The sequence below is a fragment of the Sinocyclocheilus grahami genome, unplaced genomic scaffold, assembly GCF_001515645.1.
Source record: "Sinocyclocheilus grahami isolate Dianchi unplaced genomic scaffold, SAMN03320097.WGS_v1.1 scaffold131.1, whole genome shotgun sequence".
NCBI lineage: Eukaryota > Metazoa > Chordata > Actinopteri > Cypriniformes > Cyprinidae > Sinocyclocheilus > Sinocyclocheilus grahami.
The window spans coordinates 752,006-770,603 of record NW_015505310.1 but is presented as its reverse complement, the minus strand read 5'-3'; the positions used below and the strand labels follow the sequence as shown (position 1 = coordinate 770,603).

Sequence of the window (18,598 nt, the reverse complement as noted above, 5' to 3'; positions counted from 1 at the left end):
TATTTTAAAAAAATTGGAGGCCCCTTATTATAGTTACAGTTTACAATCGTTGACGCTTACTTCACAACACTACAAGCTCTTTCGCGTTTACAGGTGTTTTAATCTCATATTTCGCATTCATGTCTCGTTTCAAACGAGGAGCACATGTGGACTCTAGAGCGGGATTTAGGCAGGAGAAAGAAGACTGCCCTGTCCCATATGGTTTACTGAAAGCTGCTAGAAAGAGCGGACAGCTCAATCTATCCGGGCGCGGTCTAACTGAAGGTAACAGTAACGTGAAACACTAACGTTACCGACACCAGTGACATAAAGTCACAAAAATTACCATAGCAAACGTAGTTTGTGGCTCCAGCAGATATGACATTTATTATTAATGGCATGGGAAAATACATTAAAATGCCAAGATGTTGTTCAGGTTTCTGTCCAAAAAGTTTGAATGAGATCTTATCGCGACTCGCATAACAATAACAACAACAGCTGTAGCAACAGTTGTATATTGTGGGATGAAATGTTTACTCTTATGAAATGGGAAAATACATTAAAATGCAAAGATTTTGTTCAGGTTTCTGTCCAAAAAGTTTGAATGCGATCTTATCGCGACTCACATACAATAACAACAACAGCTGTAGCAACAGTTGTATATTGTGGGATGAAATGTTTACTCTTATGAATTTCTGTAGGCTTCTGCAGTAAGTGTGCTCTTGTATTTGGGTTCAGTTCCTCAGAGTGTGTGGAGGCTGAACACAGACACCCCTCAGGAAGCTCAGCAGAACTTGTCATTTGGAGCTGCAGATCGGTGGTGGGAACAGACAGATCTGACCAAACTTCTGCTGTCTTCCAACAAACTCCAGAGCCTCTCTGAAGACGTCAAACTCCTCTCTGCCTTGGTTGTCCTGGACGTAGGTTTTTGCACAACTCATTTTGTTTGAGAATGTTTTAAACCCTGCATGTCAACTCTTTTTATTCTATTCTTTAGCAAAGAAATATGAATGGCATGGGTGGCTACTTTCCAATGGTTAAATAAATGTAGCTACTTCTATAAACCACACATTACTATTACATTGTTATATTTTATTTTATTAAATACAGCTTCCACAATATTCATATTTAATTTTTAGAAAAAACTTATTATAAATGTTACTTGGAATTTTTTTTATAATGTCTTAGTATTTTAATTTCCATGTTTGTGGGTCTAAATTTTGTTTATATTGTAGCTGCTTTCTGTGTTGCCTTTTTCCAGATCCATGACAATCAACTAAGCTCACTGCCAGATTCTATTGGAGATCTAGAGCAACTACAGAAGCTCATATTGAGGTACCGATGGGGGCAACACTATGTATGGAGCAATAAATCTACCTATTTTGAGTGTAAAACTTGTGTCATAATACCTGGTCCTCTCTGCAGTCTCAATAAACTGACAGAATTGCCTTCGGGTCTTTGGAGACTTACAAACCTGCGATGTCTTCATCTGCAACAGAATCTGATTGAACAGATTCCCCAGGATTTGGGGCAGCTGGTTAATTTAGATGACCTTGTAAGTGTCTGAGATCTTGTCTTGACCAGCAACAAACTCTTAACTTTCCAACAGCATTATAAAAGCCTTGATCCTGAGATAGTAGTTATATCTTTCATTTAACATATACGCACTAGCGGTCAAAAATTTGGGGTCAGTAAGATTTTGTAATGTTTTTGAAAGAAGTCACTTATATTTTGATCTGTAGTGTACTGTACATCTGTGTGAAATAATCCACGGCTGTATGAGGATCATTTGTTAAATCTTAGGAATGAAAGATGTTGCTGTGATTTCAAGATGCTGAATATGTGTACTTAAGTATTCCCATTATTTAGTTGTTTCCTACTCTTCCCTCTTAAAGGATCTCTCCAACAATCATCTAATGGACATTCCAGAAAGCCTGGCGAACCTGACAAATCTTGTCAAACTGAATTTGTCCTGCAACAAGCTCAAGAGTCTCCCTCCTGCCATCAGTCAAATGAAAAGTATGTTTTGACAGTAGCAAGTGCGAATGTGAATCATGTTTATCGATTAACCTGTGAACTCATCCATCTTCTGTTAACCCTCACAGACCTGAGAATGCTGGACTGTTCCCGGAATCAGCTGGAGAGCATTCCTCCTGTCCTGGCTCAGATGGAGTCCCTCGAGCAGCTTTACTTAAGACACAACAAGTTACACTTCCTTCCCGAACTGCCCTGCTCAACACTCAAGGTAAACCACAACCACTGATGTGGTAGAATAAGTTATGATTGTCTTAAGAAGGCTAACAAGAGGCTGTTTATATATATTAAGGAACTCCACTGTGGGAACAACCAGATTGAGATATTGAAGGCAGACCATTTGAAGCATTTGAGTGCTCTGAGTTTCTTGGAGCTCCGAGATAACAAGGTGAAGAGCCTTCCGGAAGAAATAACCCTACTGCAAGGCCTGGAGCGCCTGGATCTTACTAACAATGACATCAGCAGGTGCTGGGAATATGTTATTGTATGTATACTGTAAAATATAGTGCTGTGTTTTGCGGCATGTTCCACTGGGGAACAGAATTATGGACTATCATTCCTTTTTATAACTCAGTAAACGGAAAACACTGTACCCGTAAGAGTGGCAGTTTTAAAGTGATGTCTCTCCCAAAAATGAAAATTGTTATTTATTCTGCTCATTTCATTCCAAAACCAAATGACCTTCTATATTCGGAACCTAAAAAATAAGGTATTTTGAATATTTTTTAAACAAACTGGTTCCATAATATTCATATAAATCCCATAATCGTTCAACGACCAGAAACAATGCAGCAAAATGAAAGTCAGTGGTCATTAAAGTGATTTGGTTACCAGCATTCTTCAAAATATCTTCTGTTGTGTTCTACAGAAAAAAGGAAATCCTAATAAGCCTCTCTTTTCTTTTTTTGTCAAACAGTCTGCCGTGTGGACTTGGCACATTACCCAAGCTGAAGTCTTTGACTTTGGAGGGCAATCCACTGAGGGGAATCCGCAGAGATGTCCTGACTGTGAGTATTCAACATATCACAGCTGTAAAAGGGCTTTTCCTGTCTTCATTTTGTTCTTAGTAATCTGGATCAGAAAGTCTTATATAACAATATATTCTATGCAGAAAGGCACTGTTGAACTCCTGAAATATCTCAGAAGTCGTGTACAAGGTATGTCTATATAATCATGTAAAGATTTAGTATGGATTTTCAGCCTCATTTATTATTAAAAGGACTAAGGATGTTCTCTTTTGTAACATCATTGCGGGTTTTGTCTTGTTTGAAATGTAGAGCAACCAGATGGGGGCTCGAAAGAAGAGCCAAAAACAGCAATGACCCTCCCAAGCCAAGCTAAAATCAATGTGCATGCCATCAAAACTCTCAAAACACTAGACTACAGGTAACGAAAAATCCTCCCAAGTGACTTAGCAGGATTTTGTGTATTTAACAGTAAAAACCTGCCATTTTAATTAGTGAGAAACATGAGGCATCCATCCCAGACGAGGTGTTTGATGCAGTTGACGACAGTCCTGTGGCCAACGTAAACTTCAGCAAAAATCAGCTGACGGCAGTTCCATCCAGGTAATACATATGGCCATTCCATCTCATTAGAAGCGTTTCAAAGAGTTACTGAACACTTACTATTCTCTTATTTCCTGCAGAATTTTGCAGTTAAAGGACACCCTAGCAGACATTAATCTTGGCTTTAACAAGCTAACAAGCATTCCGGTGGACTTTTCCATGTTTAAACAACTGGTACATATAGATCTCAGGTAATCCTTAACTTAATTTATGTCCTTTTAAGGCTCCAATTTAAAGATCTTATTTTGCTAATTCGGTGGTTCACAGTTGTTTTTGCCACATCCTCTCAAAATGTTACTCCTTTAGATAGGGTGCTATTTTTAAGATGGCACAGAGGGTAAAAAACTATAGTAATTGTATAGAAGATGGAAATTTTGCAAAGAATAATGATAAATGTCACTTCAAAGCAAAAAAATACTTAATGAATATGATTTAAATAAATAAGAGCTCTGAGGTCACTTAAGTGTGACATATTACCATAATTTACCACCATAAAGTGCTCTGAACTAATGCCCTTTTTAATTTTTTTTATTAGAAACAATCTATTGATCTCACTGCCAATGCAGTTGGAAGGCTTAACCAAGCTGCGGAGTGCTAGGGTGCTATTTTTAAGATGGCACAGAGGGTAAAAAACTATAGTAATTGTATAGAAGATGGAAATTTTGCAAAGAAAAAAAGTACTATCTGGGTTTTTAAACGAGTAATCTTTTTTTTTCAGATATTTTGTGCTCTGATAAATGTCACTTCAAAGCAAAAAAATACTTAATGAATATGATTTAAATAAATAAGAGCTCTGAGGTCACTTAAGTGTGACATATTACCATAATTTACCAACATAAAGTGCTCTGAACTAATGCCCTTTTTAATTTTTTTTATTAGAAACAATCTATTGATCTCACTGCCAATGCAGTTGGAAGGCTTAACCAAGCTGCGGAGTGTTATTTTGTCTTTTAATAGGTAGGTTCTACCATTTTCACCCTCACCCCACCATGTAAAATGAACAAATACTGTATATCAAATCAGTTTGACAAAATAAAAATAATATCACTGTTTTTGGTGTTTTTTGTGGTCTGAATAGTTATTTACATTTCTCTTTAGGTTCAAGTCATTCCCAGAAGTGCTGTACCGCATCTCATCCCTTGAGACCATTTTAATCAGTAACAATCAAGTTGGAGGCATTGATCCAGTCCAAATGAAGACCCTAAATAATCTATCTACTCTGGATCTGTCCAACAATGATATAATGCAAGTGCCACCAGAACTTGGCAACTGTACCAGTCTGAGGTGAGTGTCATTTTCCTTCTGATTCTAGCAAACTGTGGACTTTAGTATGTAGACTCCACATTTGACCTTTTTTTTTTTAATGAAAATGAGGCAGCGAGAACAAACGTGCAGGCTATTCTACAGAAAATCTGGACAAAAACTGAATACTATTACAAAGGTCTTGAGCTTGTTAGTTAAGTATGATCTTATGATTCATCCTATATCTTTAGGGCTCTAATGCTCGATGGGAATCCTTTCCGTAATCCAAGAGCTGCCATCCTCAGTAAAGGAACAGATGCTGTCCTTGAGTATCTCCGAAGTCGTATTCCAACATAATCTTCACGTTTAATGTAACTTTAACCATCATTGATAAACGATCAATTCTTGTGCCATGACACTTTATTTGCACTCCCTGACAGTATAAAACAAGAAGACACAATAATAAATCATCTCCTGCCACTTGTTTTAATTCATCTTACCTGTCACTCTACCCTTAAAAATGGCATTGTAAAGTCTTTTATAAACAAACCTTTGGCATGCGTTGTAATGAAAGACTTTGTCAACCAAATGAACCAACAAATGTTGTTTGTGTTGAAGTTTTACATTTTATAATTGCTTTTCAGTGTAAATGTTTATATTTTCCAATATAATGAAAGCACTAGTAATAAATTGTGAAAATAAAGCCTTTTTTATCGTCTATAAAGGACCACAGAATGACCAGTAGTAACAATAGTGACATTTTTATTATTTGTACAATAAAGATACATTATTCAAAACACCTCTTAGATACTGAAAAAAATCTGTACTCCAAAGCCGAAAATGGCTCCAATATTTGCTGAACAGCATTGGACTTTCTTCTCCTTTTTATACAGGTTTGTTATTTAAATTTTTTTTAACTAAAATTTATTTGAAGTATGTACATATATCATCTGCAAAATGCATTCTAGACACAGAATATATGTCATCAATTACATATTTGCGGTAATACAGAAAAAAATTGGAAGGAGTAAACTTGCATGTGCAAATAAATGCTATGATAAATTGTCACTAATTCTTTTGAACTAAATTGAATAATTTCTTCTAGATATAATTACTTTTTGCACAAAAATGAAACGGCATTCAAGTTCAGTAAGTCTTAATACTGCAGAAAGCTTTAAGTACATTCACAATCTATTGGAATAAATTATTTAAATGTCTCCATTCATAGTTATTTACATCAATACTGCAATTAGACTGAATAGTACCATATATTACCTTTTATATTCAATAGGTCTTTAAACACATACAAAAATGACCATTTGGATATTCATATACATATATATGTTTATGACACAAATTCACAGTTACTTTAGAAAGAATTGTACATATTTGTTTCTAGTGTTTCCTTCCTTCACAATCTAACTCTCTGTCCATACATTGGATTTGTTCTTTATAAAATTTAACAATTTGAGCATAGCTAATTATATCAATATATTAGAAACCATTATTTGAAAACATTTAGTAAAAATAATCATTATCAAATGTTCTTTCACAATAGTATTTGAACAATTAATTGCATCATCCATATATTTCTCTGAAGCTAAATGCAGTGGATGTTGTGTCGGGGTCTTTCAGAGTGCATTTCGGCTCGAAACTCCTTCTAAATGCTACATTTTTAGCAACATTTGAAACATGCCCAGGGTTTTTTTTGTTTCATTTTGTTTTTTTTGAGGGATATTATGGCATGTTTGTCACAATGACGAATTAAAAAAAAAAAAAAAAAGGCCAAAAGATATGTAAAACAATGGTTATGTAAAAATGCTTTGTCCAAAACACATTGACCCCTAATAAGCATCCTAATAAAACAAGTTTAAGAGTGAAAGCATGCTCTAATCAGTAAAGCCTTACATGTGTACACTGTATCTAGTCCGGTTTATTATGACAGGAATTCCCTTTGTTATTCCGTTAAAAAAATATTTAAAAACCTTAAAGCAGCATAACAACAACAAAGCAACTGGAATTAAGCTTTTTTGCCTTTTTTCCTCACTTAAACTGTAGTATGTGATATGAAAGTACATTTTTATATAGAAAACTGTGTTGCCAATAAACTGCCACATGTGTAAGAATTTTCCTGGCAGCCAACAAAGGTACGTGAGAATTAAAAAAAAACAAACAAACATGGAAATGTACATTCACATTACTTAGCAAATTAACAAAACCCACCCTGATCTGGGGCTAGGAAAAACCCATGAATACCAATAGAGGGTGCTGCAGGAAAACCACACAAATGGAATAAATATTGCTTAGGGATTCATTTCTGTCATTTGATTTGTGCAAATACAGAAGGTTAGGGTTTATCAAGATTAAAAGGGGACTTTTTCGATTTCCCTAAATTGTTGTTTTCGTGAGAAGGATGTCTCTTCTAAGTTGTTACAAAAACTCATCGACGTGTTAGAAAATCATCAATGTGTCTTTCATTCACATTCTACGCTCTCAACACATTTGAGTTGTAAATGTATATATTTACACAAGGCATTTACAAAGTTGAGGCAGTGTTATGGTGGGTAAATGTCCTTAAAAGCAGATGTGCTTTCATGCTCCAAGATTAAACCGAAAAGCTGCTAGGAAAAATAGGTACAAAATAATACGCCATATAAATAAGCAGGAAAAAATGCACCCACTTACAGCCACAGGCTGAGATAAAGAAGAATATCAGCAACATCAACGAAAGATTTCAACCAATGTATGTTTGTGTAGAATGTGTGAGCCATATGTAACGTTATTATATATGTCCTCTAATGTACATTTGGCACTGGGATTTGCCATTGGTCCAGCAATTGGCAAAATTGTTCCTAGATAAAAAGAAGATGTACAAGTTCCTGTGTTCCATCTGGGTGAGAAGTCTTTAAGCTATAAAAATATTTATATTGTGCTCTCCCTTAAGATTACCAAGTCCACAGTTTTCGGAAAATTCTTCAGAAGAGACACTGCAGTTTCATGCTCCATGTGTAAGAAACTATGTCCGTTGGCCTGCAATGCAAGAATGAAGCACATGGTAAACAAAATGAACTGGGAGAGGTGTGGAAGAAAGGAGGAATGGAGGGGGGCAGGAACAGGCACGGCAGCACAGGAGGGCTGGGAGCAGGCCTAGCTCAAAGAGGATAAAGAGATATACACTGTGAGGGAGAGAAAAAAGAGAGAGATGCACACGGGAGATCATGCTGTAAAAGGAGAGAAGGTGGAAAGAAGCTGGTCTTTAACTCTGGATCTGTGGAAAGAGAAGGAGCTGCTTTCTGCAGACCATTCTAGTGGTGTAGACTGACAGCAACACATAAAACCAGAGACAACCCAATAACTTCCCATGAAGTTGTTTAGGCACACAGAGGCTGGATTGCCCCTGTATAAGTAAGGCAGCAATGCCAGGCTTTTTGCTTTTGGCAAAATATGTAGACAGATACTATCTGAACAGCAATTTATAGGCTTGGATGATGATGATGATTGCATGGCACTTTTTATGTGCTTTTATTTATTTTTTTGGAAATGTTCTACATAAAACGAATTATTACATTTTTATATACTCTATACATATCTTTATATATACTACGATTGAAAAGGTTTACTAGAATTCAGTAAGATTTATTTTAAATTCAAAATTAATTCAGTAAGGATGCATTAAACTGATCAAAAGTCACAGGAAAGACATTTACAGTGTTTTAAATGCTATTCTTTTGAACGTTCTATTAATCAAAGAAAAATTGATCACGGTTTCCATAAAAATACTAAGCAACATAACTGTTTTCAACACTGATAATAATAAGAAATAGGGTAACACTTTACAATATGTTACATGCATTAGCTAGATAAAATGAACTAACAATGGGCAATATATTTTCATGTAATCATTATGTTAATTAGTCAAATGTAATTCATTGTTTGTTCATGTTAGTTCACAGTGCATTAATTAATGTTACCCAATATAAATTTTGAATTTAAACATGTATCAGTAAATGTTGACATTAACATTGATTAATATTAATAAATGCTGTGCAAGTATTGTTTAACTAATGTTATAATAATAATAATAATAATATTTAATTAGTAATTTTTGGGAGGTGAAGGTATATATTTCACTACACTTTAAAAAGACCAGATTCAATCTGTATCGCAAAGTTAAATGTAAATTGAGATAGTTGGTGGTGTGGATTAGTCTGTTTGACTGATTTACATTGATTTTGTAATATATGATTAATAAAATTCATCAATTTATATTTTATAATGTCAAATATATTTCATGCCATTTAACTGACTTACCAGACAAAATGTTATAAAAATCTGTTTTTTAAAATCATAACAATAACGTATGTCAAAGTAGGTCAAACATAACAAAAGAGGTCCATGCTCACTTGTTTGAGACACAAACACACACGCACACTGGACATTTAATGGCACATGCAAAGCCCTCCACTGGCAGTGTGGCGGAAGATGCATTGTCGCAACTTGTGGGACAATGTGATGGAGAACAGTGTTACCTTCAGAATTTTGTCCCCTGGTCGAAGAACGTTGGAGGCAGGTCCATCAGGCTGTACCCTAGTAACAAAGATACCCTATAAGTCAAAAGTGATATGAGGTTAGGAACCACATGGTGACTATGGTTTAGAATCTTTGCCTTTTAATCTGAATTTAGATTTTCTTTTGTTTCTCTCTCTTTTTTCTAATAAATTCAAAGGCAATCTATTAAATAATTACCTTCATCTATAAAAGTATTACCTTTTACAAATAAATGCAAATGTTAAACTGAAAAACAAATGTAAAAAGATGAATTTATTTTTAATTTTAGAGTTTTGTCAGTGACACTGTTTTTGTGCTGGAATCAAGGCAGAGATTATAAAGCATAAAGATTAAAATTACATGTGGGACCCATCAGTATGTGCCATGTCAACACATATCAAGTCTTATTATTGGCGCCACATGTTGAGAGTCCACCAAACTTTACATCATTTCTTCAGGGCTCACAGGGATTCGGCTTGTTAGAAGAACCCCAAAGCAACAATACACAACACAAGCAGTCTTTATGCTATGCTGAAAACCTTATGGGGAAAAAAGAACAACACTTTTTCATGCAAATCTAAACAGTATGATATTAATACACATTCCTAACATACAGCTACACATGAAATGGAAACATGGTCTTTTTCCTTGTGCTTTAGCAACATGAGTCACAAAACACTTTTGTTTTAACTATCGCCAAATGTTGCCAAGACATGAAAAGGTTAAAAGGTAATACAGTCAGCTGGTGTGCAAGGTTGTGCATTGCAGTAGCGCATGTTTCCATGGTAACTCTACTGAGAGACACACTTTACTAACTGAAGAGAGATGGCTTTGATTTTGTTCTATATAAAGCATCATTCTAATGTGATTTCTGAGAATGAAATGCTGAAATTAGCATATTACATTATGCTCTGTCCTTTAAAACCGAGAGTGAAATGGTCTTACCATGTCCGAGGGCTTGAAGGGGTTCCCCTGTCCACTGATTCCCCCTGAGATGCTGAAACCAAGGCCAGGGTTCTTCTCGATCCTCACACAGAGCTGTCAACAAAATAAAAGAGAATTTCAGGTTTAAGGTTATGTCTACATTCATCTGGACGCATTTGAAAATGCATCTCTATCTGCGTTTTGGCCTTCCATCCACATTAAGACATTTGTAGACACTGCAGCTTTTTGAAACACTCTTAAAGTAATAAATTAAGTGGATAAATTTGAAAATGCCATTTTCGTGTTGTAGTGTCGACTGTGAAAATGGAGGTATTTGAAAACTGATGTTTAGTCTTTTGACGCATAGTGGACTCAAAGATATCTATGGTTATACAAGCATTGCTACAGAATAACAAAGGTAATTGCACATTTTTATCTCACAATTCAGTCACTTTATTTTAAGGTCCAATTCTCACCATTAGCAAACCATTAACTAATGACTTTTGCCTCAAAAAACTCCTAATTTGCTGATTATTAAACAGTGTGCACTTTAAAAGTACAAATAAACAGCCAATAAGTTAATAATTTAAACTCACAATTCTGAGAAGAAAATTGTCAGAAAATGGTCAGAATTGAGATAAAAAGTCAGCTACCTCATGGCAGAAACAAACAAACAAAACAGAACTGTGAGATATAAACTTAGAAAAAAATAGAAAAATTGTGAGAAAAAGGTCAGAATTTAGATTTTAGATCTCATAATTCTGATGTTTTTTTTATTCTCAGAATTGGGGAAAACAACATCCAAATTGTGAAAAGTCACAATTTACCCTTACAGGTAAACCGATCATAATCTGCCATTTTTGTCTGACATACAAACCAGACCGGAGAGTAGATTAATGTTGGTGGACTTGAACTTCAAAAATGGTGTGTACTGACATCTTTCTGCAGTTGAAACAAGATACCTTCTGATGTTCATTCATGTTTATTTCAAGACTATAATTAGTAAAGAAGAAGAGATGAACAGTTCACGAGCCGCTTTAACTGAGGCGCTATAGCACGACACATCTGTCACGACACATTAAAGAGCCACAAAACCGTATTTATTGTTTTAATTTCTTAAAAAAAAGACAAAATTTGAAACTGAGACTTTGAATTTGAATTTGAGACCAGAAGTAGCCTGCTCTGTTTTGTCTGTTAGCGTGTTGTCAGTTTTCTCTTTGCTCCACAATGTATTTTTCACTGCGTGAGAACATAATGTGTGGGATAGACATAGCAACAGTAACGAAGGGGGGCAGGTCTTTGCAAAGAGTCAATTACCTTTTTATTTCTTTATTCTGTGGCAGAAAAGGGCTTCCAGGGTTTTTCCACGGCTGAAATAAAATACCTTCTGATCATAGGCGAAGGGTGAACCGACTCCAGGGTAAGGCTAAAATTTGCCTAATGTTAGTGTAATCTATGAACACGCACATCATATCCTCGTCTCTTCAAGAATCGACTAAAAACACATCTTTATTTAACCCTCTAACGCTAGCACTCTCTATACTAATTCTGTTCTTTAAAAAAAACTTGCCTTTTTGACTTGCACTCTATTAATTTACTAACTGCCTGTTGGTTACGTATGTAACCCTCGTTACCTGAAGGAGGGAACGGAGACGTCACGTCGTGACTGCCGAATTGGGATCTCGCTTCGAGAGACCAATCTACTTCGAGTGTAAACTAAACGAGCCAATGCACATTGGCATGCGATGATTGCATCGAGCTACCGCTGATGACAGCGTGAGCATAAATAGGCAGCAGGTGCAACATATATTAGGTTTTCGCTGAGGAGCCGAGCAGGTAAACCGGTCGCCCAGCGGTGGTACAGCAGCCGTGGTGACGGGACATGACATCTCCGTTCCCTCCTTCAGGGAACGAGGGTTACATACGTAACCAAGACATTCCCTTTCAGTCGGTCACTACGTGTCACGTCGTGATGAAGCCAGCGAGACGCGCCGGGTAGCGCTAGCCAGGCATCCCAGATACCATGCAAGCGGGACTAGCGGAACCACCGCCGTACCCACAGCGAGGTGGAACGCATGGACCCGGTTCGGGCAGCTCGTGGGTGGACCGAAGAGGGGTCTGAGTGTGCGGTGCAACGCTTACCTGGTTCCACAGCTGGGCAGAGGAATGCGTGAGTAGGGCCTTTGATGATGCTCTCGAACCACCCGTTGCTGCCCACTGGTGACAGAGGAGGATGAGTGTGGTCCGGTTTTGGTCCGTCTGTGACTCTCTGTGCCCTCTTGGGACCCAGAGATTGAGGAAACTGCTCTTTTGTCGAGAATTTGGGTGCCATTGAATGCGAGGCCGATGGCAGAACAAAACTAAACAAAAGATTCTCCACCCGGCCTTCCTCCGGGGAAGGGAGTGGTGCGTTCACCATCTCCCGAAGAGCAACTTCCTCCATCCCTGGGTCGCCCATCTCAGGGCCGCTTGCTCTTCCGCTTACCACCAGGTTTGATGGGGGCCTGGATGGGCGGGGCGGCCGCCCTCAGCAAATGAGCAGGCTGGGGCGCTGCGGCCGGGTGGAGGCAGCAGCTGCCCGCTGGGGCAGGATGTGATGAATCACCTCAGTCTGCTTCTGCACAGCCGAGAACTGCTGGGCAAAGCTCTCGACCTCGTCGCAGAAGAGTCTGGGACACAGGGGCATTGAGGAACCGATCTCTGTTGGCATCCCTCATGTTGGCCAGTCACAGCCAGAGAATGGCATTCCTTGTGGCATTCACAAGTGTGGACATCGCACGACCCAGAGAACTCGTGGTGACCTTTGTCGCTCGGAGCGCGAGGTCAGTTGCAGTTCAGAGCTCTTTCAGAACTTCCAGATTGCGACCACCCTTGTGTAGGTCCTTCAGTGCTTTGGCCTGATGAACCTGCAGTAACGCCATAGCATGTAAGGCAGAAACAGCTTGTCCACAAGCCGTATAAGCACTGCCGGTCAGACCAGACAAGTGCCTACAGGCCCGGGATGGGAGCGACGGGTTTCCCCACCAGGAGGAGACGGTATTAGGACACAACTGCATCGCTACTGACTGCTCCACTGGGGGGATCCCCGTATACTCCTTAGCTGCACCACCGTCGAGAGTGGTGAGGGGGGAAGAACTAGCAGGCTGCTTTCTGGCAGTAAAAGATGCCATCCACGACCTGGTAAGCTCCTCATGCCCCTCCGGGAAGAAAGGCATCAGGGCAGGGCGCTGAGAACCAGTGCGCGCCACCCCAAGAAACCATTCGTCCAAAATTGGTGGAGGTTTCCACTCGAGCTGTACCCTCTCGACGGCCCGGGAAAGCATTTCTGGATCCGATTCAGGCATTGGCACCGTCTTGGAGGGTGGCTGCGCAGCCGAATATTCCTCTCCAGAAAGCTCCCCCTCCGATGCAGTGATCGACATCTGGTCGTCGGGAGGAGCGCCGAAGGATACCACTGGAACGTTCTTTGAAGAAGGCCTGGCACGTTCCTTCGGCAGCTCGACTGGCTGCAGAGCGCAAGAGGAGCGATGGTCTCCTGAGGGTTTGCCACCACTGTAAACGAGCTAGATCGTGGCAGAGGCATCGGAACGCCGCCCCTTTTGAGGTAACGGAGCCTGGTCCGCAGCTCTGAGATGGTCAACTTCCCGCAATGGGAACATGAGTCATCCACGAAAGCCACCTCAGTGTGCTTAATGCCCAGACACGTGAGGCAGCAATTGTGCGCCACCAGGTAACGACCGCATCCAGAAACGCACGGGTGAAACGGCATCTTTAAGTGGTGGAAAGGGTACTAAGAAATTGTACTTAAGTAAAAGTATTGCTACTTAAGGAATAATTTACTTGAGTACAAGTAAAAGTACTGAAAAATAATATAACTCAAGTAAGAGTAAAAAAGTAGTTTGCTGAAAAACTATTCAAGTTACTGCATTACAAAGTACTTTAGTATTATTTTTCTATTTTTACCCAAAATGAGATGATGTGAGTATTATGGGGCAGGGTTAACCCTAACAACTCATGTACTGTAATGTCTGTTTCACACATAGACTGTATAAAAAAATGGACGTAGTGTCCGTGACGTCACCTGTAGTTTTCCGAAGAGCATTTTTCAAGCTCAAAGTGGGTGGAGACGGCCGTCGCCATCTTGGCAGCGCGTCACCGTGCATCACTCCCGGATAATCGAAAATGGGCAAAGAGGCGGGAGCTGGTTGCTGAAACCACGCCCACCTAGCTCGAAGGTGGTGACAGCAGCTGCAATCCACCTGTCACTCAAGTGGCCACGCCCTTAATTATGCAGAACTTTAAGGCTTAATATAATTTAAACGGATGAGTTATAAAAAAAATTCACCCCCCTCACAGTTGTCATGAAGGGCAAAATTAGCTATATAGACCAAAATAATTTTTTGAACCAGGCTGTAAACATGTTTTTTTCTGCTGTAAAGTTGGACATTTTAACATGCGGAGTCTATGGGATTGACTCCCTTTTGCAGCCAGCCTCTAGCGGCCAGTTGATGAATTACAGTTTAAGTCACTTCTGTGTTGGGTTCACGAGAGAGAGCGGGAGGTGGCCGCTTGGTTTCACAAGTGAGACACAGGAAATCCCTTATATGGACAAATGCATCGGATATCACTACAGCTGAATAACATGCAAATAGAGACGCTTTGACTGATGATACGTGGAAGACAATAAACACAATTGCAATGCAATGCTAATTGACATAGCTTGTATCACAGTATAGAATTTTATAAAAAATATTTTCTGTCTGTGATGAGAAGCAACATGGAACCACAGAAGCTAACTGTTTCAAACACAACTGATGTTATATCGTGATTTTGGAGCAAAACATGATATTAGTCTCATAAATTGTCATGTTTGAAGCTATGTTAAGCAAACATACTACCTATCCCTGTTGCGAGAAGCAACTGTTTTATAACTAATTTTGAAAAGTACATTCACGTATAAGATTATGTGGTTGTTTTTTTTAAGAAGGGCAAAAGCAAAGAAGGGTAAGTGAAGGTTTAAATTAAAAGAAAGCGTTTAAAACGGTATAAATAGAAAGGTGCCAGTAAAAAATAATGTGGGGTATCGTTTGAATTTTAATTATTCCAATTCTTGTGAATTCCTCATTTCAATTCCAATAAGGTAATAAATAAATGAATGAATAAATAAAAAATCTTAGATATCATCTTATTACAAAAGATTTCATAGTTATCTGAATACTATGAATGAAGATCAACAGGCTAAAAAACACTTACACAAGGATGTGTGTGCAGCAGAGAAAACAGCCCTTGAGTCTTCTTGTCTTGAAAGGTTTAAAATCACATTGAAAGTGTAGTTTGTTATAATAACAAAGGTGGACTCCAGGTACATTTTCGGTAGGACAAAAAAAAGAACATTTTATTTAACATGTTAACCCATACCTAGGCTTGGGAATCCAACATCTATTCCAATTCTGGAATAGGATGCTTAAGGTCAGGAATCGTCTACTTGTTATAAAATTTAATTTTTGATTCCTCTTATAGATTCCTTTGTGCGCATTTTAATATGACTTTAAACCATTCAAGCACAAGAAGACTCGTGCACTGTTTTCTGTACTGGACACATAGGGGTATAGCCATCATTTCAGAAATGAGGGGGACAGAAATGTAAAAAAAAAAAAAGAAGAATGACTTTTGTCTAATTGACAGGCATTTTTTCTTATGTCTTTTAATTGTCTAAGAAATCAAATACACTGCTGGGCGATAACCAATCATTTGTATTCTATATTAATTTTTTCTGTATTTTGCTAATGACAATTTTAGAATTGGTTTATACAAACACAAGGCAGAATAGTTTATATACTGTAATAAATTTTATGTAAATTAGCACTGCATTATTCGTTTACTATTTATTACCTGGAAATGACCTTAAATGACCTTTATTCAAGCTACAGCTATAGCGGGATGCCTTTGTCCATATTAGGGATTTCCTGCACGTCATAAGTTATTATATATTACTTCTACTAGGCCATTTTGGACTTTCTGTGCGAGAGCGCCCTCCGGCTTTGAGTATGAAATAAACATGCACTACATGTTCACATCATCTCATTTTGGATATGAATAAATTGTCCGGTCATACATAGACTATCTAGTTAATATAAAACATGGTTGATCTTTCAGCCAGATGCACGTAAAAATGCATGCGCTCTTATTTCAATGTTGTTGTTAATGTTGAGGTTATTTTAGCTTCGTACATTTAGTTTAACTGCACTGTTATAGAGGGCCATTTTTACCATTCAACTGAACTGTGTGCATGTATTTTAGACACTTACATTGTTCTTGTTCCGTCCATGCAATAATTCTATCAACCGAGTTTTCTATTTACTTATACTGCTGTGTGCTCTGGTAATAATAATGGTATGACCCATTTCAGGAGCTGACAAAATTACGATTTAAAATCAGAGCATAGCTCACATTCACTAAAATATTGAAAGCTATGCTGATTCAAAATGACAACTCCGGTGATTGACAGTCAAAGCAAAGCGCGGTTTGAACGCCCCACCCCCGCAGCGGGACTGGAAGTTTTAATTGGTTTTGCACCCGAATCAAACCTGTCTGTTATTGGCTGAAGCGCAGGGCTCCACCCCAGGAGTTTGAAAAGTGCCCGTCAAACGCCAGCTCGCTGTTTCTTAGTGATGGGAAGTTCGGATCATTTTACCGACTCGAACCTTTGAGTCTCGTTCAGCAAAATGAACAAATCTTTTTTCGAGTCATTTCGTTAATTTTAGCAAAATATAATTAAAATGTTACGTGTTACTTCCCTAATACATCTACTACTTATGCAAACGTTGATCACACTACAAACAATACAAAACTGCTATAAGAAACAGAAAAGATTAATTCATTGTTTACCTGGGTCTTCAGTCTATGATTAGCTCACCTCACCTCTTATCTGACAAGTCTTCGGGTTTGAGTCGTGCGTTCATCATGTGACCGATGCAGTCTGAGCCGGAAAGAGAATTGATTAGTTCATCTCTCGAGTCTTTCGAATCATTCGTTCTTTTGTCACGTGACGTGACAACATTGGATAGAGAAATTAGTTAATTTACAAGGTTCCTTACAAATGGGTGCATAGTTATTATTATTATTATTATTATCATCTTTATTATAATTATTATTTACTCTTACAGTTACGTGATGCGTTTCTGGTCTCAAATTGTAGCTTTTTACTTCTTACAGTTTATAAATGTGTGAATTTCTGTCATTATAGTTCTTTTCCATAACACTGACTGTTGTAACAAAGAAAATAAAGAGTTGGTTATTATTATTAAGTCTCTTTCTGGCTCAGACTGCATAGGGTAAGCTTATGGGTCTGTCACGTGATGAACGATCGACTCGAAAAACCCGAAGACTCGAGAGATGAACTAATCAATTCTCTTTCCGGCTCAGACTGCATTGGTTAAAGCTTATGGGTCTGTCACGTGATGAACGATCGACTCGAAAAACCCGAAGACTCGAGAGATGAACTAATCAATTCTCTTTCCGGCTCAGACTGCATTGGTTAAAGCTTATGGGTCTGTCACGTGATGAATGAATGACTCGAAAAACCCGAAGACTCGAAACAGGTGAACTACTTGACTAATTCCAGTACAGAATCTATAGGATGTTGCGGTTGCGCGACTGAACGAATCACTCCCCGAGATGACTCGTTCTTCCCGAGTCACATTAAAGATTTGTTCAAAATGAACGAATTGTTCAAGAACGACCCAACACTACTGTTTCTCCATCTGCACCTTCTTTGTCTATTTTTTTTTGTACTTAAAAAAAATATATATATAGCGAAGTTGAATACTTTAGTTTTATTTTACTCAAGTAAAAGTACCACAATTTAATTATACTCAAGAAAGTTGTAAAAATGTACTCAAGTACTGTAACGAAAGTATTTGTAATTAGTTACTTTCCACCTCTAATCTTTAAAAAGACGATCCATCATCTTTACAAAGACGCACCCGTGTAACTCTTTTAGAGAAATAAGCTCTTTCAGGTGCTGAGATGCAAAGGGGAGATTGCTGCTTGCAGCACGTCAGGGGGTTGTGCAGCCTGAAGTGTGCAACCCACTCGACACAGAAACAACCACTGCTGAAGCGCCATCCGCTAACACAAAAGCTCCCTCAGGGCGCGTTGAACTCGTTGTCACACGAAGGTTGTTTGCAGGAGCAGAATGATGTTGTCACTCGGCTCCGAAGCAAAAAGCTGGTATGTGTTTCACCTGCTGCCTATTTATGCTCACGCTGTCATCAGCGGCAGCTGGATGCAATCATCGCATG

General features: G+C 38.3%; 2 protein-coding genes across 2 annotated transcripts in view; one reads left to right on the top strand and one right to left on the bottom strand.

Annotated features, from left to right (window-relative positions):
* Window positions 1-26: 26 nt before the first annotated feature.
* lrrc40 (leucine rich repeat containing 40) lies at window positions 27-5,562 on the top strand. Its single transcript, XM_016279499.1, has 15 exons — window positions 27-264; window positions 718-899; window positions 1,241-1,314; window positions 1,405-1,534; window positions 1,875-1,998; window positions 2,085-2,224; window positions 2,306-2,478; window positions 2,930-3,020; window positions 3,125-3,170; window positions 3,291-3,399; window positions 3,474-3,581; window positions 3,662-3,772; window positions 4,461-4,538; window positions 4,680-4,865; window positions 5,075-5,562. The coding sequence occupies exons 1-15, from the start codon at window positions 120-122 to the stop codon at window positions 5,178-5,180; spliced, it is 1,803 nt and encodes a 600-aa protein (XP_016134985.1). The 5' UTR covers window positions 27-119; the 3' UTR covers window positions 5,181-5,562.
* A 34-nt stretch (window positions 5,563-5,596) lies between these two features.
* Window positions 5,597-18,598, bottom strand: part of lrrc7 (leucine rich repeat containing 7) — a 40,010-nt gene continuing 27,008 nt past the window's right edge. The window contains exons 14-16 of the mRNA XM_016279498.1: window positions 10,317-10,409; window positions 9,353-9,427; window positions 5,597-7,853 (exon numbers count right to left, since the gene is read on the bottom strand). Coding sequence (XP_016134984.1) covers window positions 7,746-7,853; window positions 9,353-9,427; window positions 10,317-10,409 — 276 coding nt within the window. The 3' untranslated portion in view covers window positions 5,597-7,745. The remainder of the gene's footprint in view (window positions 7,854-9,352; window positions 9,428-10,316; window positions 10,410-18,598) is intronic.

Bases quoted from the DNA above. Each gene is read 5' to 3' on its own strand.
- lrrc40 (XM_016279499.1), top strand. From the start codon at position 120: ATGTCTCGTTTCAAACGAGGAGCACATGTGGACTCTAGAGCGGGATTT. The intron at 3,400-3,473 runs GTAACGAAAAAT...CATTTTAATTAG, and splicing joins CTCAAAACACTAGACTACAG to TGAGAAACATGAGGCATCCA. The intron at 3,773-4,460 runs GTAATCCTTAAC...TTTTTTTATTAG, and splicing joins CTGGTACATATAGATCTCAG to AAACAATCTATTGATCTCAC.